The 27,600-nt window shown below is 38.9% G+C and overlaps 1 protein-coding gene across 1 annotated transcript in view; it reads left to right on the forward strand.

Moving 5' to 3' along the window:
- SEC63 (SEC63 homolog (S. cerevisiae)) overlaps positions 1-26,676 on the forward strand; it is a gene marked incomplete at its 5' end in the record, with an annotated part of 39,586 nt that extends 12,910 nt beyond the window's left edge. Inside the window, 14 exons of the mRNA XM_010137527.1 lie at positions 2,044-2,152; positions 4,711-4,805; positions 6,705-6,837; positions 7,963-8,055; positions 12,167-12,321; positions 14,100-14,247; positions 15,971-16,053; positions 17,438-17,497; positions 17,726-17,884; positions 18,581-18,739; positions 19,655-19,756; positions 24,012-24,110; positions 24,903-25,007; positions 25,562-26,676. Coding sequence (XP_010135829.1) covers positions 2,044-2,152; positions 4,711-4,805; positions 6,705-6,837; positions 7,963-8,055; positions 12,167-12,321; positions 14,100-14,247; positions 15,971-16,053; positions 17,438-17,497; positions 17,726-17,884; positions 18,581-18,739; positions 19,655-19,756; positions 24,012-24,110; positions 24,903-25,007; positions 25,562-25,699 — 1,638 coding nt within the window. The remainder of the gene's footprint in view (positions 1-2,043; positions 2,153-4,710; positions 4,806-6,704; positions 6,838-7,962; positions 8,056-12,166; positions 12,322-14,099; positions 14,248-15,970; positions 16,054-17,437; positions 17,498-17,725; positions 17,885-18,580; positions 18,740-19,654; positions 19,757-24,011; positions 24,111-24,902; positions 25,008-25,561) is intronic.
- Positions 26,677-27,600: the final 924 nt, after the last annotated feature.

Here is a 27,600-nt window from a genome sequence, read left to right on the forward strand (position 1 = left end):
ACATTAGATATCACAGGAGTTACAGACTGAGTTACGTGATTGATCTTGTACCTTCCGTCATTTATCACATGAAAACGAATACGTGATGAACTCAAGAGTATATTCAGTGGTGTTACTGTAGAGCCAAGACTGACGTGTCTGTAGCTGGTGGTACTGGAATGATTACTGCATGTGGAACTGGTTGTTGACTTGGTTTCTCCTGGCTGCTTTTGTTTTCAAACTTCAGTTTTTAAATTGATTTTTCTGTACACCATGAGATGTCTGCCCTTGAGATTAGTTGCTAGGTGAGTGGTATTTCAGGTCTTGGATTTGCCCTACAATATTGCTTTTGAACAGCGTCCCTTATCCAGTGACTGTGCATTTCGGGTATGACGTGAAGAAAGACTCAAAACTGACAACCAAAAACTTTTGTGCTCTTTGGAAGAAGATTTTAATTTGAGAAAGTGTCCTGGAGTCTTGGCAACTACTTGCATCTCCGTGTACAGAAGCTCAACCAGGCATTATCCGTTCTCTTTGAGAGTCTTTCTGCATGATTGAAGACTTAGTGTAGAAAATTACATGTGGTGGTTCAACCAGTTCTTGAATAAGAAGTCTAAAATCCAGGGTACAGCGTTTATGTATTTTTCCTTTTAGGTTTCAGTTGGTGTCTGTTGATGCTTTTTTTTTGTGTGCATGTACTTCTTGTGATTTATACCAGCTCAAGTGAAAGTAAACGTCCTTTCTGTTGTTACGAAGAAATGTCCTGAGCAGAGAAAAAAAATAATCTGCCTCTTCTTGCCCCTGTACCAGATGTAGACTTCTGCATTCAGACTTGTCACTGTACATGTCTTTTATAGTCAGTGAAGTGGAATAGTCATTTTATGGAACAAGTTATTTTATCATTTCATTCTAAAGTGGACATACAAGATGATTCATGTCTTTAATGGTCCTGTTTCTCTTTTATGAATCAGTAACGAAGCTGAAGTTAACTATGTGTAGTCATCCTATGTCTGAGATAGGCATCTAAAATAAAGTAAGACTAGTTCCACCCTTTGGATCCAGATCAACAAAAACGGAAAAAACTGATAGGTAGTTCTTCCTAGACCTCCACTGGCCTGAATGACGTTCTGTACATGGGGTGAGAGAGATGGGCTGTATCTGCAGAAGCAGTTAGGGCAGCCTCTTGCGCGTAGATTTGGACTGGCTATAGTTGAATTTTTCTTCTAGTACCTATACTTCTGGGATTATAATGAAACTTTTTAATGTGGACTGTTTCATGTTAGTGTTCATCTATTCATGGAAGAATCAAACCTCATTAAAATAAAACTGTGGGAAGCCAGTCCCAGAGCATTTCCCAAATATTGAAGTAAATTCAATATATTCAAGTAGAGATCTTGCTGTAGTAGAGGAATTTACGCTACTGCCTGTTGATAAGAGTAGATTCACTTACTGCTTTCTGCTTGTTACTTTTCACTTGTGATAACCTTTACAATAGATGTATCTTGGCTGTTTTTTCTCATGTTAATGAACTTTGCTTACAAGGAGGAGTTTAACGAACAGACTGCCACTTACAGCCTAGCACACCATATTTCTTTTAATATATTGGAGTACAATTAATGTACAGTGAGTTCTGTAATCTGAAGTCAGCGGTGTAATGCTAATGAGGGTATTAATGGGGTGTTTCTGAGGTTTGGAAAACATTTTCTGTCAACCTGAAGGCGTATAGCTTAATTCTGAAAATTATCATCAAGGTCACTGGTCCACCTCTGGAATCCCTTTCTGAAAAGCGTTTTCTGATTAGGTGACTCAAAATTCACAAAAAATAACATTTAATGAAAAAAATTTTGTATTTTATTCTTGGTTTGGCCTTGATCTGTCTAAACTGGATTGGATTTGAATGCCGTGTTGCACAGTAACAAATAATCATGTGTATAGAACCTACCTGAGCGTAGTTGGGCTATCAATTCTGCAAAGCTCCCTGGCTGTGAACAGACAGGGATGATCCAGTATAGCTGCTTCGATGCTTCATCACAGCTGATGTCAGTTTGTTCTCAAATGTCTCAGGGTTCCTGGTGGTACCGATCAATACGATACAGTGGAGATCAGATTCTCATCCGGACAACTCAAATCTATACGTGTTTTGTCTTTAAAACACAGAACATGGACATGAAGAGTAAGTAAAAGACATCTTGAAATGTTGATGTGTTCATTTGGATCTGCTGATGTTAAAATGCTTCTGCTTCATAAGCCTTTGTTAAGTTAAAATGATGTATCCAGTTATTCTAGAGGGTTTTTAAACTTCGTTTTGTTGCAGGTGAACAGTACTCTGTAAAAAGACTTAAGTATTTGGGAGAGGAAGTTATACAGATCTATAATTATGACTGTCTATACATCAAAAAAAAAGTGAAAAGGATATTGTATGTTGGGAAACACATGCTGACCTGCCTGTAGTTCTGAGTGTGAAGAGAGCTCAGCCTCTTCGTGTTTTCTTCTGTTAGTGTAATGAAATAAGCTTTAGGAATTTTCTAGGGGCTGCCATAAAATTTTTATATCACCAAAGAATGAAAGGGCATTTCTGGCTCTCTGTTCTTAATTGTTATGCTGTAGCTAAATTTCTGTTTAAAATTTTGCTCCCTGACAATTTCTTATTACTTTGTTACTCATTTATAGTTCTTGATATACTTATTTTTCCTGTCTGCTCACTTCTAAAAGAATAAAACCCCCTTTTTCTGGGGAGATCTGTAGATGCTTTATGTTGGTGCAGAACTGGATCTCTCAGTTTGGAGGCTGTCATGGGCCTGAAGAATTATGATGGTACTAGTTAGTCGTAGATCAGATTTTACTAGATTGTGTGCTCCGAGCAATTGAAAAGCAGAATAAAATGTCCCCAAAACCCCTCTGAGAAGGGTTCTACAAATATATATATATAAAGATATATTTTCTTGCTCCTTTGAATTGTTAAAGCTGTTATTCAGCTTTAGATTTCCTGGAAGATTGCTGGAAGCATCTGCTATTGATACATCCTTTTCCTCCCGGACAGAATTGCTTTGCAGATAATCCAAGAGGTCTAGGAGATAACAGTACGGAAATAAGTTTGCTTTTGAGTTACAGCACACATGGATTTACATGTGTGGGATTAATTCAGACCATTTTATGCTCTCTGCCTTGCCGTACTCTTACGCAAGATTCCATAGTCTTCCCCTCTCGAAGAAGCTAGGGGAGAAAGGAGGAATGGGAGAGTAGGTGAGACTTCTTTAGAGAAGTTTAGGGAGATAACTGCAAACCTATTTTCTTGTCGCGTTGTCCGTCACGCCTACATTTTCTTATTTTTCCAAACTTGTTGTCAACAGTAGGTTATTTCATGTTGAACCTTGCTCAGAACCATCGCTTCAAGGCTTGCCTTGTCTCTCCTATGAAAAGTTAACCCTAAGTTTAAGTGGCCTTATTTAAGGACTTAACACTTTCAGGAGTCCTGAGGTCAGAGGCAGGTCAGATTTTTCCCCTGAGGTCTGTGGTACTGTCTGAATGAAAAATGGGGTGCACCCGAGGTGCCTTAAACAAACCATAGGGTGATCAGGTAAGGCTTTTTTGGTTGTGAATTCCATAGCAGTGAGGCACCAGTGCCAAAACTCAAGGCTTAAGCCTGGGCAAATGTAATCCAGTCAGGCCAGGGAAACAGTGAGACTAATCTCCATGACTTAACCTTGTGTGAGAGATTTTTTTTTTTTTACGTTTCAAGAAAAATGAGTTTATAAAACTTCCTTTCTTGATGATCCACAATTGGGGATCTTAAATTATAGAAAAGTATTTTATTTGTCTGCATATCTTCAATATGTTCTGATCAGGAAGTAAGTAGGTAATCAAGTAGAGAAATGAAAATTGATGCTTAGGGAACTAGACTAATTGTTAGTCGGTGGAATTCACTGAGCACTGCAAAGTAGGCAAAAATAACTTTGACTTGCTCAAAAGGAACTTGGTCAAAATTTAAGAATGAAGCTGGCGTAGCTGTTGCTGAAAAAGTTAGTTTAACTGGAGCAGATGATGGGGTGAGCTTTCTCTTACTCTCTGTGGCTGAGAGCCCTGATGTGTTCACGAGCAGAAAGCTCATAATGGGGCTAAAATATCCTGTTGTATATGTTTGTCTTAATTACACAACAGAATGTTTGGATGTAACGTGAATTTCCTTAATCCCATTAGGAAAAGAGCAGTCCATCATCTTTATGGGATTTATTTGCAGTGGTATTTATGGAACTGCTTTTCTAATAATTGAAAGAACATTTTGGGGTGAATTTTCAATGCTGACTGAACAGAAAATTGAGTTGAAATGTTATCCTTCCTGCCCCCTCTTCTGGTACACACATTGTGGTGCTGCCACAGGCACATGAATTGCTGAGAGGAATGATCCGTGAGCATGCAGAGTTAGTCAAACTGCTGTGCAGCAGCCTCTGCCAGTCCTGAAGAAGTCTGACGCTGTTTTTGTGAAGACATTTAGAGTCAAATGCTGGACCTGATGCCAGGTGGAAAGCAGAGCCTCGAGCAATCTCTATGTGCCAGGCATTCTTGTCTCCTTTGCCCTGTTGCAGTAGTATCCACGAAATAGAGAACGTGGGTATTCATGGTGGCTGGGGGAGGAGTGGGGATAAGTTCTACGGGTGGGAGTTCTGAAGAAATCCCTCAGTGGCATGGGATGTTGCTGACCTTTTCTCTGTCTGCCTCCACTTATCTTTGCAGGGCTTATCATGGTTTTAGCAGGGGCATCTGAATTTGATCCTCAGTACAATAAAGATGCTATGAGCAGACCAGCAGACAACGTTCAGATACCACAGGTTAGTTATATCAAGAGCTGTTTTATAAAAAAACTGACCCTTTCAAGAGAAGAGGGAGGTGGCACTTCTAGCTGAGCAGCTGACAGAATTCAAGTTCTGAAGGCATCGATTTTGTTGAGATGGAACTGTATCTCTTCAGAAATAGAAATGAGAAGCTAGACTTTGTGTGGCAAATAATTATTGCTAGCAGAGTTTTGGGCAGTCTCATTTATCAGAAACTAGCACTTTGTTTTTAAGAAGTTTAAAGCACAGTGTACAAAATGCGCCAATGAAAAGAATTTTGGGTTTGCAAAGTCTGGCAGATTTAACCTTTGCCATGCGCAGAATTGAATTCCCAAATTGTAAACATCTTTTCATGCCCTAAATGTAAAGCAAATAGACTGAGGTACCTCTTTACTTAATTGTCTTAGTCTTTTTTAAAGAATACTTTGTCATCCTCTGAAGAGAAGGAGCTGGAATTGTGGTTAGCTGAGGTTTTCCGGCAGGCATTGTGCTAGGGAGCGTATGACTGGGAAAGATCACCTTGATCATCAGTTCTTCTCCCATGCTGTTGCAAGCATTGTCATCATGCAAGCTGTTTACATCTCATCTTTATTTAGAAGGCAGCCAAGCCTTGTGTAACCATATCCTACTGAGAAGCTGTTCTAGAACTTGCTGTTCTAGTGAATCAGAGTCTTGTTGGTCACCAGTTTGTATCCGTGTTTTTTGTCATCATTACTCTTGAGTCCAAGTGATTCTTGGCAGTGTGTGTATCCTTAATGCATTTATAGACAGAAGCAATAGCCTGTTCGTTCTCTTTTTGTCTGCGTTTTGCTGAACTTGAGAAGCTGCTCTCTATTAATCCTTCCTTCCTTCCCCCAAAGACTCATTTCCCTCGTCCTGCTATGTGCTGAATGGAGTACTGTCCCCAGCTGATGTATTTCTGAATTTCACATTATTTTTTATTTTGCCTGCTCAGAATTGTCCGCAGTATTCCTGTATTTCTGCAGGGAATAACTTTCAGTGTAGTGTTTTCCACAGCAGTTTCATACGGCGGTTTGATACAACCAGTGGGGCATCACTGGTTCCTGGATTCATCCTGTCTAATACCCCTGTTTTCCAGCTAATGAGCTCCTATCTGTGAGCTGCAGTTCTTGTTAGTATGCAAGCGCGTGATCTTGCATTTCATACTGTTGGGTTTTGTTCTATTTCTAAAGCTGCAGACATCAGCGTCCTCTGTGTTCTTTTTTTTTTTCTTAGTATACGGCAGTACACCAAAGCATCAGTACAGAAGGATATTGCTAATAATTGTTGTTAGCGCATCTGGCTTGGACAGTGTTACATTTTTTTCACTGTTTTATCATAAACCCAGTATTGATATTTTCAGTAAAAGTTTTCTTATCAAAGTTCTAGTTGTCTTGGTCTGGTGTTACACCAGCGTGTGCTTATGAGGAACTTGTTGGTCTCGTTTGAAGTGTAGGAAAAGACTGGTCAAAGGTAAGTGTAGCCTGACTGTTGATAGCCAAACTTCCCTTTTTGGCTGGAGTTTTTTGGAATCTCAGTCTCTCCTCATGTGACTTGCTGACCAGTGAAGCTTCTGGGCTATGTATCGATTCTTATAACTTACGAACTTCTGTTACTCAGCTTGGCAGCATCTTCCTCGAGGGTCTTCAGCAAATTCAGGTGAGAGAGACCTGTCTGAACTGTGCGTCTTGATTGAGTCAGGATCAAGATAGGTCATCCTGGGTAAAGAATACCACACTTTGCTGATGTTCAGCTCTACAGAACTTTACAGGGAAAAGTTACCTAAAGGCTTGCTTCTGTGAATGTCACTTCTTTTTCCTTGTGAACCGTTCTTCTCCTGCATTTGTTTCTATTGAGCACCAAAATAGCTGTTTGTATTTACCTATTTTATTTTAGCTAATCAGAGAAATTGGTGGCATAAATTTAAAGAAGAATGAGCCTCCGCTCACCTGCCCTTACAGCCTGAAAGCCAGAGTTCTGCTCTTGACTCATCTTGCCAGGATGAAAGTTCCTGAGGTCCTTGAAGAAGGTAATGGCTTCTCCCCTAATTGGATGTTGTTGGAAACAAAGCAACACGTTCGATGCTGCAGTACTCATAAATGCACTTTTTGTTCATTAAAGAGTTGCATGGAGCTCTGCTCAGTGATCTCTGTGCAGTGTACTTAGATTTTAAACTTTAATGATCCTCTAGCTTTTTCTCATTCTCTTGATAGCCTTGTAATACTAATATCCTAGTTTTTAATGCTTTTTTTGGCTGCAGATGTGACTTTGATAATTTTTTTTTGGTTTGTAATAGGACAAAAAGTTAAACATGTGAAGTGTATTTGCTTTTCAGAGTAAAGAAATCCGAGACAAGCATAATATTGCTCTCTATAACATTTCCATATGTGGTTATTTTTGGAGTTTTTTCTCCCCACTACGTAAAGCGAGGGTGACAAGGTTCGAACTTTAAAATATCAGTTACATACGAACTTCAGTTTTGTGTTTTGAGATTTTTCATACTTGTAAATATGCAAACTGAAATGCTTCTAAACACAGTTTTTGTTTCAACTATGAAACCCACAGCTTCTTAAGCTGACCAGCACACTGAAAATGTTCTGTATTTTAATGCAGTGAAATAGAAGATGAACCAACCAAACATCAGGGAGGTTTTGGTTCAAATTTTCCAATTTCCTTCAAAAGAAAATTGAAATAGCCCCTAAAAATACCTCTTCTTCCTTGCCACTTAGTTAGTGTTTGTGCTTGGAACTTCACAGATCTGTATTCAAAAGTAGTTAGCACTTGACAGATAATGTTTTTCCCAAAACTTAAGTCCTTTCTTTTTTAGATCTGTGATTACCTGAAGAGTTAATGCTCTTTTGATAAGACTGGTGAATCGTTCTGTTGATTTTTAGGTGGATCTAGTCAGTACTCCATCACTTGGTGTGGATGCTGCTTGTCTGGTACACAAAATCTGTGTTCCTTCTTAGCGCTCCATCTTTCCTGGTTTGTGAGGGGATGTTATGGATGGCTGTGTCAATGTGAATAAAGTATTTTCAACAATACAGGAATGAATAGAAGTGAAGACCGCACCGTTAAATGTCCAGTTCGTGCAACCTGACCTCTGTTTTCCTAGTAGAAGTGCAGCGTAATTGCAGCCAGTTATGTCTTGCAGATCGGCAGTTTATCCTGAAAAAGTGTCCTGCGCTACTTCAAGAGATGATTAATGTGATCTGCCAACTAATAATAATGGCTCGAAGTCGGGAAGGTAAGAAAAGAAACTGTATAATGAAAACTAATAAATATGATTCTTCATGGCAATACTTCATGAAGTCTTTGGGTTTTTTGTGGGAAACGTAACCTGTGATATTCAGAAATGTCTAAATGTGCTTTTGCTCTTTTCACTGTAATGAGAGAGCTCTCCATTTTGATGACTGAAATGCTGCTGCCGCTAAGCCCTGCTCTGAAATCTTGGGTATCTGTCTTCCCCTTGGAATTTTTGCAGTTGAAAGTTTCTCATTAAGTGCAGTTGAAAACTTTTTCTTAAAGATCTGGTCCATTTTTGGTAGCAAAACACTTAGTGTAAGACACAATGAACCTTGTGTTCATCCATCTTTTAATTTGTGCTTTTACAGTTCTTCCTCTTCCGAGTTTCATTTACGTTTTGGCTCATTTTGCTGTCGATTCTTTGTGTGTTGCTTATATTTCTGGTTCCTTTACTGTTGAGCCTGCTATGTAGGTTTTCTTCTTTTCCTGAACTTGTAGTGGCAGGTGCTTTGCTATATTGCTGTAGAAATTACAATTTAGTTGAAGTGTAATATCTAAGCTTTTTTATTTTTACTGTAAAAAGGCAGTTATGCTGAAGATGGCTGCTTGCAGTATAAAGAAACTAAGACTTGGATCTCATTCCATTATTGCAACAAAGATTGGCGAGACATTTTTTTATGCTGAGCTGGGGACAGTTATGCTTGCCATCAAATAAGACTCATCGGTTCATCTTTGCTAGACCAAAACTCCTTTAACAAGCATTAGTAGTCTCCTAACGAGGATGGTTTTGAGGAAGATCTTTCCCAGCACTATTGCTAGTGGGGCTGGAAATTGGGCTCCATAAACAAATAACGTACGAGAGGGGGGACGTGGGTAGGTTAGGCTGTTGCGTGCTGGCTTATGTATCCTATTTAGGAAGAAGTATTGAGTAAGTATATTTCTAATTCTCTTAAGTCCTGTGTTTACTAGTCTGTGGAACTGCAGGGAGAAAACTTGAAACCTGGAAGGAAACAGGAGCCATGATTTTAGTTGCAGAAGTTGTCCGCCCCAAACATGGGATTGTATTTATTGATGAGTATCACAGCAAGAGCTCAGCTGTGAATAGATATCCAACATGTTTTCCTGAATATTCCCCAGACTAGCGTGGTGACTAAATTGGAAAGGTATCTCCAGTACAGATTTAAGATGAAACTTTATTAGTTTAATAATATTTCATAGAAAGCTCAGCAGCTTTGTGGAAGTGTTGCGCCTTTTTGCTTGGTGGGGTTTTGGGTTTTCTTCTCTTAAATTTTGCTAGCTCAGCAGGACCAAGTCTCCCTGTTACAGCTAACTGTGGAAAGTGCTTGCATGAAGACTTCTTTTTTCCTTGTTTGTAATCCCTTGCGTATGCCAAATATATAGGTATATGGTTTTTTAAATCTAGATACTTTTTTACTAAAAATATTTCAGACATCTAGAAGATGTCTTTTAAGATAGGCTGCGTATATATTGGTTAACTAGCAAATACTTGTTTTCACTTGTGCAAGATGAAATCAAAATAATACAGCCAGAAGCTTTTGTTATGGAACAGAAGTGGAAGTATTTGGAAAATGGAAAAACACATATATCGCCTCTTGTAAGAGCTGAAATAGCTACTTGCACTCTAAGTCTCTTATATTCTTCTCCTGTATGTACATGGAGATGTCTCTTTTTATTTGACAATAAAACTATTAGTGTTAGATGCAGTGTGTTTAGTAAGCTGCTTTGAAGTTCCAGAAAATTTGATTTAAGCTAAAACCTAAATTAAAATCAAACAGTATTTTGGAAGACAATAGTGTAAAGTCATTTTCCATTTGCACGTGAAAGGGAAATGATTGTTACTTAAACCTAAACAATCTCTACTACAAATAATTTCTAGAGATTTTCACGATCCCTGCCAACCCAAGCGGATGAAAATTTCTAATTGTCATTAAGTTTGGCAGAAGTTACTTCTGTAGATCTGGAAAGAATCGAAGTAGAAGCATATCATAGGTATATATGTGTTATTTACGTGTTATATATAGGGTTATTTTTCTGATTGCACTGTGTATAATCTTCACAGTATTTATTAACATACTGGGTTAAAAAAAAAAGTCCTGCCATGTAATTTGGTTTGATAGTTGATGTTATTTATAGCTTGGTGTAATTAATGAAGTAACAGGCCACTTGAAGGGGGAGTGACAGGTGAAGCCGAGGTGATGGAGTCATCTTTTCATATGCATGTAACATGCCCTAGTAGCTGCTTATACATTTGCAGCAAGGTAATGGTGTAAAAGAAGGAGAAAACATACTGAACACGCCAAATCTGGGATTTTTTGGTCAGATTTATTACCCGTTTGATTTCTGCTCTAAAATGTTGTAAAATTAACTTAAACTTCCTTTTTATCAAAATACATGGCCATTAAATATAACAATACTTAATAATATATACTATTTAACATTATATAGTAAACATTCAGCAATTTGGGCTTTGGCACCCGTTTGGTCAGGTGCTGTCTCACCCAGCTGTGTGTAAAGCTGCCTTGATCCACACCTGGCATTGCCGTGGTGGTGTGCTAAGCTCTATCACACAGCTGTAGCAGAGCGGGCATGTTCCTTCTGTCAGTCTAATCCATCGACTGAAGGATGCCTCTGTGCCTGATGTAGTGTTCCAGATACACTGATACCAACCAAATACATCTGTACCAACTGCACGGGTTTGTATACATAGATATTTGTGTGTGTGCTGTATTCATACTTGTTTTTACGTGTTTATATGCTGAATATACCTGTAATACTCAACATAATCAAAGGTTGATTGTTTCTCAGAGAGCGGTTTAAAGCGTAGGAAAATACATCCCCGATTCTTTAATGAAATGACAGGCACTGCAAATTGCAGGTGCCGCCTGTAACACGTTTTAAATTGCCTTCCGTTCTCTCATGTGCCACGTCCAAGTTCAGAGAAGGATTTAAGTAGCTTAAATTCCTCTTGGCTCTCTGAAGGGGTTCTAACATATTTTCTATTTCACGGTAAAGTGTCTATATAGAGTGATCCAAACACTGCCAATTCCGAACTTGTCGCAGCTCTTGCGGGGAAATTCTGAGATGAGTTTTCTGAACAGGGGTTTGAGGATTCTTATTCATGAAAAACTTAAATAGCAGTAGGTGGAAAGCTGTCTGCTTTGCTTTTTCATTTCTTTGCAGATTTGATGAGTATTAAATGACTTTTTTTTCCTTTTGCTCTGATCTATTTAAGACTTTCTCCTTGTCTATCTTATAAACATTCAATTTTTTTAGAGTGTATACTTTTTTGTACTTGAAACTGTTAAAGGAATTACAGGTAATTTCTAAAAGAAAAGTCAAATAGGTGTTTGCCCAGACACCCCTTTTAAACTTTAGGTTTACTTAACCATGCCTTTGATTTTTTTTTTTTTTTTTTTTTTCAAATAGGTGTTTGCCCAGACACCCCTTTCAAACTTTAGGTTTACTTAGCCATGCCTTTAATTTTTTTTTTTTTTTTTTTCACAGTTCTTACTGCCTTCTGAGAGAATGTAATATACTCTGCCTAGCTTCAGTTACACCTACAGTTTTTTTCTTGCATGGAATAGGCTGCGACCTTTATGCTCATCTCTCAAGATGAAAATCTTGTAAATAATGTATTGTGTTGTAAAGATTAATGTTTAATGCTAAATTGTATTTAATGATATGCTTACAAAGTAGACCTAAACACGTTACACGCAAAATACACAAATTTATAACAAGCTGGTTTTGATGCTGTTTATTTAAAAGTAATTAAACGTTGGAGGTTTTGTTTATAATAACTGCATAGGTACGTTGTGCTGCTGTTCCCTGAGACTGTGTTAGAGGGAAGTCTTCCCGTTTCTTAGTGTTCAGCTGTAATAGCCCCAACAGAGCGAAGAAAATGTCTACTGAGCGGTGAGACTGCAGTGAGAGTAAAAAGGCTGCGTGGTTGATTGTGCTGAACGTGTTCAGGTGCCGCTTTCTTTTGCTTGGCTGACTGAAAACAAGCTTTTACAGTAATACAAGTATACACTGTAAAAGTGTAAGAAGAAGAAAGATTAAAAATTACGCTGTCTTGTTTCATTCTCTCCAAGAAAGGGAGTTCCGTGCTCCATCTTTGGCATCTCTGGAAAATTGTATGAAGCTTTCCCAGATGACTGTCCAGGGACTTCAGCAGTTCAAGTCTCCCCTTTTGCAGCTGCCTCACATTGAAGAGGATGATCTTAGGCGAGTCTCCAATCATAAAAAGGTATAAAACTACAAATGATGCTTGGCAACTTCTTAAAACACTTCCTGTTGCATCTTTCACCTGTTCGCCAAGGAAGCAAGGTCATGAATTGACTGAGAGAATAGAAATATATTTATTTTTCAGGAGTTCAGTGTAATTCTCCCTAGATGATCTGTGTGCTTCTTTAAAGTTCATCTCAGTTAAGAGGTGGAAATTACAATCACAGACCTGATAGGTGTAGGGAAAAAAAAAAATCTATGTTGACCGCACAAGCAAAAGAAACAGTTTGTTTCTTACTACAGAATACTATCTTGTATTTAATATTTTTCCAGAATGTGGCTGGAATATAATATTGGGATTTTTTTTTGCTTGTTTGGCTTTATATGATTCTTAATCTAATTTGATAGAAAACATATTTGGAAGGCAGCATAGAGGAGTTCATAAAAGAAAAAAATACCAGTTACTGCGGTAATTGTTTCAGGTTTTGTGGTTTTTGGTTTGGTTTTTTTTTAATGTATGAAAGAGGGTGCCTAAAGCTCTTGCTATGTAATTGGGTGAGTATTGGTATTTGTAGAATTTAAGGACAAAAAAAGAGCAGTCTTGCCTGAATACCTCCATGCCCTTCTTCACTCTTTCACTGGTCATCTGTACTCAAACCTGCTTGTTCGGTTGACTGTGGCAGGCAGTCTTCTAGGAAAGCCTCATTAGAAACTGGCAGTTACCTTCTAGCAGAAGCTGTTGACTTTTCTGATAGTCTTACTACAGTGGTGAAGTTGGATCAATCTTAAAAATATTCTTTTTATTTGATGGAAGTTTTGTTTAGCTTTAATTACAGCCTTAGGGGGCGTGTTAAGTGCTTCTGTGTTATTGTGAATATAAAGAAGTTCTGCGGTTTTGAATCCCCTTTGAAGAGGCTTGTTCATCAAATACTGAAGTAGTCTTTTCCTTTGGATGAAGTAAAAGAATCGTTCTCTTATAGGTATCATCAAACCTTTTTTAACCCAGTCCTAAACTCAAGGAGCATACGAAAGTATGCAGTTTTAGGTGTGGTGTTTGACATGTGCTGGTAACTAAGTACAAAAATGAAGGATTTGTCTATCTCATCCCACCTGCCCTTCCCCTGAAAGAGGGAAGAGACCAACTGATTAGTCTTGTTTGTACGGGATTCTCATGCATTGAGCTCTTCAAAAATACAGACCCCTAGATCGGAGGTATGATCAGTCAGCGTGGATACATGACATTGTTTTATTAAAAATACGTACATTTATAACGGCGAGGTAATGAAGTGTTCAGACAAATCCGTTTGTTTTATCCTTTCAGCTCTGCTCTGAAGGTCTTAAAAGGAGTGGGTTTAGATTTGTTCACACTCAGCATGGAAAAAAAGAGTAACTTGTACTTAGTTGTTCCTGCTCATAGAAATCTCAAAGCACTGAAGTACTCTATCTAAATAAAGAACCCGATTAGTAAGATTTCTTGGCTCAGCTTTCTGAAGAAGCAGGCTGAAAGAATAGTTTTCTAAAAACCGCAGTCAGTTTCTAAGGGGTGACATGCTAAAGAGCACAGCAGTGTTCCAGACAGCGCTATCTAGCAGGTCTGAACGCAGCCTCTCTGTCTTACTGTTTTGAGAAAGGTATGGTTGCTAGTTTCCTAGAGAATGGGTTTTTTTGTAAGGACAAATCAAATGGTGTTTATGTAATTAGTAATGTGGGAGCACAAGTGATGTATTACAAAAGTTTATTTGTGGACAGTGCCCTTTACTACCATGTGACTTCCTTTTTTTCTTCCTTTTTTTAATTCAGTATAAAATCAAAAGTATTCAGGATCTGGTGAGTTTGAAAGGTTCTGATCGTCGCAATTTACTGCACTTCCTAGAAGATAAGAAATACGATGAAGTTATGGCTGTCCTCGGTAGCTTTCCATATGTCACGATGGATATAAAACCACAGGGTGAGTGGGAGGTCCTTGTCTTGGGTGTATGTGGCTCTCCTGACATTTTGATAGTCTGTTGGCAGTAAGCTTTTGGAGGATGCTAAAACACAACTCCCTGTTATTTATGTGGCCTGGAAATTACGTGCTTTTTTTGAGTGGCAGGCTCTTGTATGTGAAATTTATAGTCTGAGGAGATAAAGTACCTTGAAACAGTTCATGGATTCCCAAGCCAGCAGTGTTTCTCGTACAGGAGCTTATCTGATATTTCATCTGTTGATTTAATATTTGATGAGCAATGTGGAATTCTGGTTGAAATATTACTTTTATTAGCCATCTTAAAGTTGTGCTTATTCTGGAATTTATGCTCATCTTACTGCAGTGTGGAGAGTCCTTTGTGAGATTTTGAGTCGCAGACCCCAATGACCGACTATTCGTGGGTTCCTTTGTGATAATCCTTGTATAGAATTTGTCCATTCTTTGCTCAGCTGCCCCTTGCGCTCACTGTTTCCACGAGTGTGTAATGCTCTTCCCCTCTGAAGATGGTGTTAAGCGGCTCCTGTTAGACAGTTTTTCAGTGGAAGGTGAATTGGTTCTGCAGTCTCCTCTCCTTTGTAGGAGATCAGTGCTAGTAAATGTGAGATATTCGAAAGGTTGTTCTAATGCTTGGTTCTAATTTACGTGGTTACTGTGGCTGCAACGATCCAATTCAAAACATGGTACGTTTGGTTTGGGTAGCCTAATCTGTAGTTTGGCTTATGCCTGGTCTTCTGTGAGAAGCAGACGTTAATGGAAATACCCATTAAGGAAGCAAGCGGCTGTTATTCTTGGTATTTTAAAATGTTGTTTGTGTTGCTTTTAAAAACAACCAAGCAGAAGACTGTATGTTATTATAGCACAGGATTGTACGCAGTCCTGTTAATCTGATTAAAACTCAGTCCTGGAGTGCCTTCCCATGTTCTGGCAAGCAACCCTTTTCCGCCTGTAGTCTTCATTTGTCACACAGCTGTACTCAGGTGTGGTATAGAGAATTAAACAATGCACGTGATTTGCTGTTTGGCTCAGTAAAATGTGTATGTAAAACTGCTTTCTTGGGGGAAGAAAAAATAAATAAACTAAGCTGGGACATAACTCTTATTCCTCCCCAGGGTGGGACATTCTCCAGTTCACAGATTAGAGATATAAACTCCTCAGTGGCTTTCCTGTGGGTTTTACGTTTGATGTTTTAGTTAAAATAATCATTGCTGTTCTTTCATTTGCCTTTGCCTTCTACTTAACAATCATGCATTTAATTCTTTTTTTAATGTTGCATTGAAATTCAGTTATTAATCATATCAAAGTCAGAAAAATCAAAGTTATGATTCCCAGAACAAATATAACAGGGTCCCTTTGGTCATGTGTAGTATTTCATGTTTCTGAAGTTTTATGCTTTAGTATATAATGCACAATATTACGGTTCCCACATATTATGGTTCCCACAGCAGCTATAACTTGGAATTTTCTAACTTTCATGCAATTAAAATTTCAAACTCAATGTTGCTGTTTTATAGTTTGCTGAATTACCAGACCTCATCCTGATAGTATCTTTGAGGCTGTAAGAGACTTACAAAATGATATTTTGAAATTAGTTTTGTTTGAAATTTGGCATTCGTATGCTTATATTTCGACACAGCAGAAACAATGTTTAATGGAGAAAGAGGCTTTAAAGACATTTATAGATGTATTCCTTTTCTTTTTACACTAGTTTTGGATGATGAAGACAGCAACAATATTACCGTAGGTTCTCTTGTCACCGTTCTGGTCACACTAACGAGACAGACCATGGCAGTAAGTATAGAGAATACTTGTTCTTCCAGGGTAATTGCAAATATTTCCTAATAAACAGGCGTTTCTTTTTTGCAGGCTACATAGTGCTTTGTAAATATAACTGTAAAATGGAGATTTGAAATGGAGAACTTGTGCTCTTAATCCTCCCTTATGTTTTGTTTCTGATTGAGAAAGTTCTCTTGGAATCAAACCAAAGTGCAGTCTGACGCGTTGCAGTTGTCTAGGGAACAGTAAAAGAATGTGGCAAGTGATACTGCCCTGAGGTTTGTAACTAACAGGAAAAGAGACTTTTGGAAACTTAGTTCTTGAACTAGAATAAAGTATTCACTCAAGTCCTTGGGACAGGGTTTGATTTCACTTTACGTGGGCTCATAATATTCCAAATCTCTTGGGAGCTTTAAACGCTTTTATGAAAAACTCGGTCCAGCAGAATGCAGGGTACACGTAACTTACGGAGGCACGCCAGTGCCACGTGAAGAGAGGGGATTGCTGAACGGGTAGCAACGTGGCATAACCAAAAGAATACTGCACCCTGGCAGTTAAACTTCTGATTTGCGCTTATTTTTTAGCTTTAAACTCAGTAGTGACTCTTTGAACAAAAAACTTCATGCACAGAAACTAAGAAAACTTTCACCTGAACAAAGCTACGCTGTCAGTTTTTGCACCCATACTATTCAGATAATTGTCTGAGTAAGCTGAAAGTCTGGGTTATGCCTCGAAGGTAAGGCGTACAAGCGTGAGTATTGCAGCTGAGGATCAGACTGGCTGTTGAAGCCAGTTCAGCAGCGAGCAGTCAGCATGTGTCAGTACCACGCGTGCATCCTGTGGCTTTTCGGAAGGCATCGTCTCGGTGAGAAGTGAGGGTGCAGTAGGTAGAAAGTAACAGCACCGTATCACTATGCTGGATCTTGAAAATAAAGCAGACTGAAAATTGCATCGAGGTGTTCTAGGGTACGTGAGACTAATGTGTTTTGTCTTAATGTTTTGCATTTCTGGTGTGATTTGTTGTCCTGTGGCCCTGAGCAGCAGTGCAGCTGCTGGAGTTTTTAGTGCTCTGGCAACTGGAGCAGAATTTGCATTTCATTACTGCTTACTTTGGTGATGCAGGATTTGTGCTTTATAAAACAAGTGGATTCTTCGGAACAAGATGGCATGTTGTTGCTAAATTGCCTTGTAATGATAGCGATGGGAAAGTCCTAGACCAAGTGTTCAAAATAGTGTTTAATTTTGATCTGTTAATCCTGAATCTGTTAATTATTTGCCACAAAGATTAAAACCTTCAGTCCTGATTAAGGTGATTCAATTTAAGTTCAGATTATACAATAATAATTTGCTCTCTTGGTACAGAGAGGCATTAATGTTTTTCCCATCTTTCTCTAACCAGGAAGTGTTTGAAAAGGAACAGTCTATATGTGCAGTGGAAGAGCAACCAACAGAAGATGGGGTAAGTGAGGAACAAATGTTCTTGCTAACTACAGGGAACTTTCAGATCTTGAGTTGCTAATCGCGTGCTTCGAGCATTTTCTTTTTTTCTTTTTCTTTTGGAAGTCCCTCCTGAAGTGTCTCTTGAGCTGTGCTTTCTAACTTTGGTTCGCAGCTTAATGCTCAAAGTACAGTGAATGCCCGAAATTTTATGAATGTAATAAATATTTTAAATACTGCTTTCCTACAGCAAGGAGATGTCAACAAAGCAAAGAGCAAAGGATGGCAGCAAAAGAATAAAGGAACCAAGAAAGCTTCAAAATCAAAGAAAAAGAAGTCATTGAAAAAGAAACCTGTGCCACCTTCATTGCAGCCGCAAAAACAGCAGAAGCAAAAACAAGCTAATGGGGTAGCTCATAGATTTATTGATACTTCAGTAGTTTTAGTTTATCACTCTTAATCTGATGGGTGTTTTGTATCTGTCTGTTACATTTCATTCTGTGCTTTTGTAAATTACATCTCCTAAAATAGCTTTTTTTTTACATATAAAAATTACTGGTAAAAGAATCAGGGAACCATGACAGTAATGTTTCCAGTGGCCTGCTGGAAGTTGTGCCCAACTGCTTTAGACATCTGGCTTCATAGTGGTTTCTTATTCCTGTTATGCTGCCTTCTGGGAGGTGAATTGTTCTGCTTTTCCTTTAAAGGGAAAAAACTGAAACAAGACTTTCTTCTGGTAAATTAAGTAGCTTTAATACCTTTATGCTCCCGCTGCATTTTCTGCACTTCATTGGGCTGTATTGTAGGTACTTTATTACATTCTCTCTAATTTTCTTATGAGTTTTTGAAACGTGACCCCAGAATCAGATACCCTTTTCTGTTATTCATGTTGCGAGTACCATATGGAGAAGGGTAATTGCTTCCCTGCTTTTCTTAGCACGAGGTGAAAAGAATCACTCTGAACTGTAGTCACACTCGGTGACACAAGAAGAGTGTACATCAAAATACAAAATAAAGAGACAGGTGCTGTGAGTGCTGCTTACTGCAATAATGCAGACAAACTAAGGTAGAGGTTTTTGGTTTTGTTTTTTTTCTTTCCCATTAGGAAGTAGTTGCGAAGGAAGATGATGATGAGGTCTCTGATAAAGGAAGTGAATCTGAAGAAGAAGAAACAAACAGGGACTCTCAAAGTGAAAAAGATGATGGAAGTGACAGAGACTCTGACAGAGAACAAGATGAGAAGCAAAACAAAGATGATGAAGCTGTAAGCCTTACTTTTTCTTGAAGGGTAATGTTGCCTGTGGGGTTGAGAGAAAATGCATTTTAATCCTCTAGCATCCCCTCAGGCTAGGCAACACTAGAATGAAGGAGTAATATCAGTTCTCCAGAGGTTTTCAGACCTCATTTCGGCATAAGAGTTTTGTCATGCAAGTCTGTTTCAGAGAGAGCAGTGAAGGGTCTTCACAGCATAGGCAGCAGACTTAAAAACGACATGACAAATATAGCTCAACTTCAGGGAAAGGTTGTAATGCTGCTTTCAGCTTAACTTGAACGCTGGCTGCTGCAGGTTTCATGAGGTAAGTCTCTCCTTTGAACTTTGTTCGGTATGCGCAGTGGCTGTGGCATACTGCATGATGTGTACTATACGCATGCAGTAGTGGAACAAACTTGGACACTGTTGGTACCTGTTAGTAGTCGTTCAAAACTCTAGTTGTCATTGGGAGCGAGGCATTGTGCTGGTAGATGATTTCTGCACCACAGGACTTGCAGTGGAAGAGTTGAGTGACAGCTGGAAGTCCCACGCAGGGAGAGAATAAGCTTCTGATGGGAAAAGAACCATCAAGCTTGTAATTGGGACTCTCTCAGCTCAGGTAGTGGGTGTTTACGGGCAGTACTGTAGAAGGGAGTGTTGAAGAATGTGTGCAAGCTCCACAAATCTGTGGTTTGGGTCTTTTTTAATGTGTACCTAAATGATCTCCTTAGTTTTATTGTTCCTTGATTTTTTTGCTTTTAATCATTGTGTATAACTTAAGCTCTACATGCCTTTCTCCTTTATAATATGTAATGTAGCACAAGAACTTGGCGCTACGTCACTTTTTATTTCTATGGGCTAAAATTCCTGGTTTTTAATGTAAAAGATGACTAGTGCACTGTAACTCTTTAAACTTGTCTTTGACAGGAGTGGCAAGAATTACAGCAAAGTATACAGAGAAAGGAACGAGCCCTTCTTGAAACAAAGTCAAAGATAACACATCCTGTTTACAGTCTTTTTTTTCCTGAGGTCAGTGTACTGAAAAATGTTACAGTTGTGAACCATGAGAATTATTACAATTAAAATTAATTGTTCTTTTTACATTTTTAGTGAATATACTAGGCTGTTAAAAAGTCTAATACTTGGAAAAAAATCTTCATTTTTAAAAAGTCTTAACTTATAAAGTCCTCTTAAACTTTTTCAGGTACTTTCCTAAAAACTTGTGATGTATTCTTTCTATCCATTTCCCAGAGACTTGCAAACTTGTATAGAATGTAAGGTTCCTTTTTGATGGCAATAATGCTAAAGGTTTTTTTGTCCTGCTGATCTGCTACATAAAGATAGATCCAGAATGAAACCTTTCATATATATATATAGGGATCTATAGTACTTTTCATGTCGTCTTTATTTTTTTGCCATGAAATGTGAAAGCACAGCAGTGGCTCTAATACAGAGTGGAGTCTAGAGTATTACTTGCTCTTTACCTAACTGCAGGTGCCTGGGAGCAGGGGAGGTCCCGACTCCTCCTGTGTAAACAGTGATGACAGGAGAGTTTGGGGGTCATCTGAGTCAGCAGATCGTTTTGGCTTGCTGCTTGGCTTTGTCACAACACAGCAGTGTGGTGGCAACACTGCGTGCAGCTGTGGAAGGTGGAGAGGGTTGGCAAAGCTGTCCCTTTCTACCACAGCATGGTCTGGAAGTGGCAGAAGCCAATTGTGGAACAATCTTTCCTATAGAGCTCAAAACCACAAGATCAGGTGTGGGTATCAGAGCAAGGGAAGTATTTGGGCGTGGCGACTTAGTAAATAGGCTGAGGTGTCATCTAGCAGCTGGTGGTGTTGAAAGTATGTTCTGGTGTATCGGTTGTTGCTTACACAAACAGCTAACCCCTCAGTAGCTGTCCGAGAACCTGTTACAACAAGGAAACCTTGGAAAAGGTGGGATTTCTTTCAAAGCACGGTGTTTGTGTTCTGAGCAAAAGAGTAAGTGCTCTGGGAGGTGACCAGGAGGAAGGAGCATTTGACCACGTTTTCTTTCCAGGAAGTTCAGAGGGTTTCCTTTGCTCCTGTGCTGTCTTGACTATGGAACTAATCTAGAATATCTTCTCTCTCGTCATGCTGTCTCCAATAACAGGGAGATGGGTTGCAAGGCTTATGCTTCCTCTTGTGGTTTAAAGGAGACAACTGAGATGGGGAAGTACCGGAAAATATGGGAAAAACGGAAGACACAGTGTATATTTGCTCCCTCTTTTCAGTCCCCAAGGCTCTTTATGTCTATACCCTGTACCACTCGTTGCATGTGCAGAGTTAAGGACAAAATGCTGTAGTTGTGTCAATCTCTGTAAATTCTGGAAGTATTGGGGAGGTGACCAGGAGGAAGGAGCATTTGACCACGTTTTCTTTCCAGGAAGTTCAGAGGGTTTCCTTTGCTCCTGTGCTGTCTTGACTATGGAACTAATCTAGAATATCTTCTCTCTCGTCATGCTGTCTCCAATAACAGGGAGATGGGTTGCAAGGCTTATGCTTCCTCTTGTGGTTTAAAGGAGACAACTGAGATGGGGAAGTACCGGAAAATATGGGAAAAACGGAAGACACAGTGTATATTTGCTCCCTCTTTTCAGTCCCCAAGGCTCTTTATGTCTATACCCTGTACCACTCGTTGCATGTGCAGAGTTAAGGACAAAATGCTGTAGTTGTGTCAATCTCTGTAAATTCTGGAAGTATTGAGTGTAGCTGAGCCCAATATCCTTGTTCGCAGGAGGTAACCATCCCACTGTTTCTTTAAGTTTTTGGGCAGCTGATTACTCTGCCAGAGGTTCCATACAGGTTCCTAAATAATTATCTTCTATTCCTGCATCCATGGATCCAGAAACTGCACAGATTGTAGTTTTGACATTTTTAGGTAGAAACCAGCCCTGGTGTTCCAATTTCATGAGCATACTGGTTCCCTGGCATGCCAAACCTTGCACCCATCTGTTAAAGGGCGCTTTGCCTGCTTGCCTGTTAGTTTGCCAGACTCTCACAGGCATAAACTTTGAATTCCACCCAGTAAGAGAGAGGAAAATGGCACTCCTGCACAGCTGCCCTTTCTGTAAAAAAAATGTGGCAATTTTGGGTCAGGAGCTTTCCTTCCAAAGCGTTTATAAATTCCCTTGAGGATTGGATCAATGGATATAATTTGTTCTGGTATTTCTTTTGCCCCTTGGCTATTATTTTTACTAGTTTTTGTGAAGATCCGGTTGACACTTTTGATCTTTGTTCTAAAAAAAAAATATTCTGTGCCATTGAGAGTGATAGAAATGTACACAATGTGTAGTAAGTCAGCACGGCGTTTTGGTAACATCAAAAATAACATGGATACAAATGCAGATCCTTTTTTTTTTTTCCCCTATGGTCAGAGTCCTTATAGGCCCACAGTGGTACGTTGCTGTGATGCCCTGAGCTGCTGCAGTTCTTGTTTATCTTGTTTATACTGTTTATCCTTCTACTCCTACAGGCCCTTTGAGTAGGAAATAAACACTTCAACCGCCTGAGATTATTCTTTGCTACATCTGTCAAGCAGATTGACTATTTATTGTTGAAACTTAGAGATAAAATAGTTTATGCTTTGTAATCACATGGGATGGTTTTTCATCAAGAAAATCACTTGGAGTAGTTGTAAAAAGTCCTTCATATAATTGTACAAATTCTGGTCTCAAGTAGCACGTGAACGGGTTTCTGTCCTGTTCTCAGTGCCTGTTGTTCTCAAAGCATGAAGGAATGCTGTCGCTTTCCTGCGATGCAGTTGCTGTTACTTTTATACGCTGTAAAATGGGCATTAACATCCTGAGTTAATTTTAGAGCCCTCTGGTCAGGGAGTCAGCAGTGGTAACCCGGGTGTTTTGGTCACTGGTGTGAGTGTCTTGTGAATCTGTAGTTTGCTAGTTCTGTATTTCAGTGAGGTGGTGATAATTAATAGTGGCGTAACAATTAGTCACTTCGAAAGAGAAAACGAGTTAATTTAGCTTTCATAATTTTTCAACCTGCATTTAAATTTCACATCACCAAACACTGGCCCTTAAGGTGTTTTGTTTTTTTTTTAAAAAAAAAATCAGCCAAACAAAACAATGCACCAAAAGTACTAAACTTTTGACTCCTTCAGTAGAGAGATTCTTCAAATTCTCCGTATTAACAGCATTTGCTTCCCACCTGTGGAATTTGGAAGGGGCTCAGTGGTGGCGTTAGTCTGCTGTATGCTCTCATTCGGTTCTTCTAACGCTGTTAGACTAGAAACAAAACAACCACTTTCAAAGACTTTCAAACCTTTCAAAGGTTTCAGCTTGTGTTAAAACCGAGTGGATTGTGCCTAAAATGTGTGCCAGAGGGTTAACCAAAAAGGGCTGGTGTTGGAAGGAAGAACAGTTGATGTTGAAGAGCTGTAGTCTCTCCTGTTTGAGAATGGTTGTGTCCATGCTGCTGAACTGCACCACAGTCTTAATCTGGCACCAGCCGAGGGATAAACTGTTATTTTTGTGCAGCGTTGCTGTCTGTTGTGAAGGACTGCCCTTGTTTAATTTCATTTAGTTTAGGAACTCTGCTTTAGGGCCTGCAGTGGCAAGAGCTTTGAGACCTGCAGCTGTTTTGAAAGGCAGCGGTTGTTGGGTCCCCTTTACAGTCTTGCCTGAGGTTCATACCTCCTTGAAGTAAAACCTTAGCATGTCCAAATTCCAACTTTTAGCAGATTCCCACTTTTTGGAGGGGAAGACACAAATGAGGAAAAGCATTGCTTTCCTGAAGAAGTTTACTGGGAAGAGTATTTTATCTGTCTTTTGACAAGCCTTGCTTTACATACTGACCTTTTTATTCAGGCTGGATTTCTGTTGAAGGACTAGTTGCCTGAAGTCACTTGCTGATCTCCAGTAGACGTGATTCTTCAGAATGGTTTCACATCTCACAGGGTAGCTTAGCCTGAATATACGGGATGAAGCCTTTGGAGACCAACCTGTGGTACCTGTTTGCCTTCAGTGTGCAGTATATACTGTTTATTCACATACATCCAGGAGCTGGGGGAAAAAACCCCAAACCACACCAAACACAAAACATCTCCTTGCCACCTGTATTGTCTGGTCTAGTGGAAGGTGTCCCAGCCATGGAACTAGGTGATTTTTAAGGTCCCTTCCAACTCAAACTGTTCTATGATTCTGTTCTAAGGAGCAGTGAATCATAGTTACCTGTTATAAAGTGTAGGGGCAACATTTTATGACTTCAATAATCCTGATTGCTTTGTTTGTTTTCTTTTACGAAAGGAAAAACAAGAATGGTGGTGGCTATATATTGCAGATCGGAAGGAGCAGGGGCTAATATGTATGCCATACCATGTTTGTACACTAAAAGATAAAGAGGAGGTAAAGTACTTGAATTTTCTTTTGGGCTATTACCAAACTGTACTGAAGCGTCTTACAGTATGCAAATACACTTAGATTTTTATTTTTTCATACTTACCTCTTAAGATGGAAAACAAATTTTACTCTCCTGATGAAAGTAGAAAATTGATAACGCAGAAAGAAAAAATAATTTAAGATGACTTTCAAGTTTCTTTGCAGAATATCTGTTCCCTGATCTCAAAAGCTGATGAAAACCAGTACACAATGATAAATTCTGAAAGTTATTCAAATGTGTGGAAAAATGCTAAGTGTTCTTTTTCTGTAAAGCAGAGGCTGTGACAAATTAATTAGCCTCAGCTCTCACGAACCTTTCTGAGACTGTAACCTGTGGCTGTGTTCTTTGCTTTTCTAAGAAATGGAGATTCGATATATTTTGTTCTTTCAAACTAGATTTTATGTTCAATTCCAAACAACAGTAGAGTTAAGCTAATACTTTCAGGAGACTAAATATTTTAACCTGTTTGGGTTTTTGAGGCTTAGGGAGCATAAAGCAGGGTGAAATTGTGTACTTAATGCAGAATTACTCAGTCTAATTCAACTTCTGTGGAAACTGTTGTGCTTGGGTATTGTATCTCTTTTCTGTGGATATTTTACTATGTCGACTTTTTTAAAGAAGTGTTGCTTATAAGAAACTGAAACATTAAAAAGTATTATTCTGTAGTAGTATTTATTGCTCATTAGAGTACTCCGGTACGTGTTCTGATGTGCCACTTGAAAGCAGTAAGAGCTGACAGCATGAATCCTGTTTTGCAGATAGAGCTGAAGTTCCCAGCACCAGGCAAGCCTGGAAACTATCAGTACATGGTTTATTTAAGATCGGATTCGTATATGGGATTGGACCAGATTAAACCATTGAAGGTGATGTTTAATTGTCTTATATATTTGTATTACATCGAAAGCTATTCCAATATATGGCGATCAAACCCCCCAAAGACCTGTTATCTCTAAGAATTCAAGCTGCCCTGATTTTAAAATAATGGCAAGGAGGGACTTACAAGCAGTTTCTGCCTGATGCCAGTAGCGACATTTTACCACAGATTAAATGGGACTGAAGTCTGTGATGCTTTCCAGTGCCTGCATATTTTTAATATGTGTTTTGTCACATTTACTCAGTTTCTGCAGAATGGTTGGCTCTGGCTTGCCAACCAGAGCTTGAGGTCTTGCCCATGCCGTGCTGTTTCCCTGCCCTTAGTCCTAGGTACATCCAGTTAATGAGAAAAAACCTGGCATGCCTTGTATGTGGAAGCAGTTGTTGTCTTGTTTTGGGTTGGGTTGGTTTTTTTTAGCTATCAATTTCAACTGTCAGTTGATTTTTTTTTTTTTTTTTCTTTCTTTGCTTTCCCAAATTAGTGTGTATTACCTGTAACCCTTTTTTCCTGTTTTTTTCCTTCTTTTCCTTTATTAAATCACAGCTGGAAGTTCATGAAGCAAAACCAGTGCCAGAAAATCATCCACAGTGGGATACAGCAATAGAAGGTGATGAGGACCAGGAAGACAGCGAGGGCTTTGAAGACAGTTTTGAGGAGGAAGAGGAGGAAGATTATGATTAAACAGTACTATTGAAAGACTACAATATCTGCACACACTGCAAACTCTTGGTCTGACTGTGGAACTGTACAATAACCAATAAACACAGTACAGAAGCTTTGAGAAGGCTGAGTTTAATTATTCTTTACCAATTAAGAGTGCATTATGTAACTTCTCAGTGGAGGTGAAACAAATCTGTTGCCATTGATACACCTTGGAATATGCTTATGGCTCATGATAGCCTTCAAGTGCAGGATGGTGCATTTGTTTCAACTGAAAATAAAAGCTTTTTTATTATAAATGTCCAAAAGTGTGGGCTATGTATTGTCTGATCAGTTTAGGGTCCAATTTAAATAAAAGGTACTGCTAGCTAGGAGCAAACTTTAAATCGGTTTTTCTGCATTAGGCATTTATTTTAGAAAACGTTTTGGTATATTTGACATTACAGATCTCTGTTGATTGGAACGACATCTGCTCAACTTTCAAACTTGATTGATTCTGTGCTATTCATTAAATATTTTGCTGTGATACTGCTCACATCATTCATAGCTTTAAAAATCTGTTCGACTTAACGAGATCATTGCCAGTCGGCATTACGCCCATTGCCACATCCATGTCTTCTGGAGGGCTGCTCTTCTGGGACTGTTGCCTTTTTATGCCCAAGACCTAATCGAAGTGACGACCTTTCTCGACTCTGCCATACCATACTTACTAATGGCTTAAAACATTTTTAAGCCTTTATTTCATCAGATCAGCAGAAGATCTGAGTCTTTTGATAAACGAAATGTCTGCAAGCAATTGGGGGACTGTGTGTTATGTATGTCGGTGGCTTTTGCATGATACCTTTGGAAAAGGTATATGCTGAAAGCTGAAGTATATTCTGAACTCTGAATCTACCTGACCCTGTTGCAAACGTTTTAAGGGTAAAATACAACATGCAAGGAGGGCATGTTTTGTATCGATTTTGAATTCCCATCAATAAACTGGACAATTTGATAGCTGTTTGCATTTGTAATAGTGTGCATCTCTGAGTTTTTTTTACCTCAGTCTCCTGCAGGGCTGTAAACAAGACAGTGATTCTACCCCTACACCTGTGTTTTAACAAAAAAACCAACCAAACAAAACCACCCTAAGTCTAATTAGAGAATAAATTCAGGGAGGAGAGAATCAGGATTATTAGTCTATCGTACAACTTGACAAACACCATGGAGGGACTATTCAATTTCTTCCTCTCAATAAAACAAATTAAAGTGATTAATTTGAAGTTGTATTTCTATATTTCAGGAATACATACGAGTTTTCTGCAAGTAGGAACAGATGTATTTCTGTTCCTACGTACGGAACTAGGGAAATGCAATGCTGTAAAACGTGACCAATTATCATGCAGAAGAATTTCCATCCTATGAAAATTGCCCACAGCCAGAACAGTTGCACACTAATCTGTGACCCTGTTTATTAGAAAGGGTTGTCACTTCAAATGCCGGTTTACATTGTTATATTCTTTGTAATTGCAGTAGTTGCAAAATAAAATTTGGAAGTGTTCTAAGTGAGATTATGATATCTTTCAAAGGTCTTCTGAAGTCCATATCATGCAGGAAAAGCTCTTGTAAAGCATAAGCAGTGTCAGATGTTGAACCTCAAGGATGAAAACTAGCTTTAAATTCAGTGGCTTGTACTAATTCCAGTTTTTATTTGGAAAATACAGTCGAGAAGTAACAATTGGCGCTAGTTGCATTCCATAGGCTTTCAAGCCAAATACTGCTCTGATGGGAAAGATCCTTTGGAAGAAGAGACATCAGAGGCAAAATGAATGCTAAACCTACATCATTCTGCCAGAACAATTCGTAGCGAACGTCTGCCGTTATTAAAAGTTGGGGAGTTACTATAGTCGGGAGATAAAATTGATAATAAAAGCATGTTGGGG

Source organism: Buceros rhinoceros, unplaced genomic scaffold (genome assembly GCF_000710305.1).
Source record: "Buceros rhinoceros silvestris isolate BGI_N320 unplaced genomic scaffold, ASM71030v1 scaffold16390, whole genome shotgun sequence".
NCBI classification, from domain to species: domain Eukaryota; kingdom Metazoa; phylum Chordata; class Aves; order Bucerotiformes; family Bucerotidae; genus Buceros; species Buceros rhinoceros.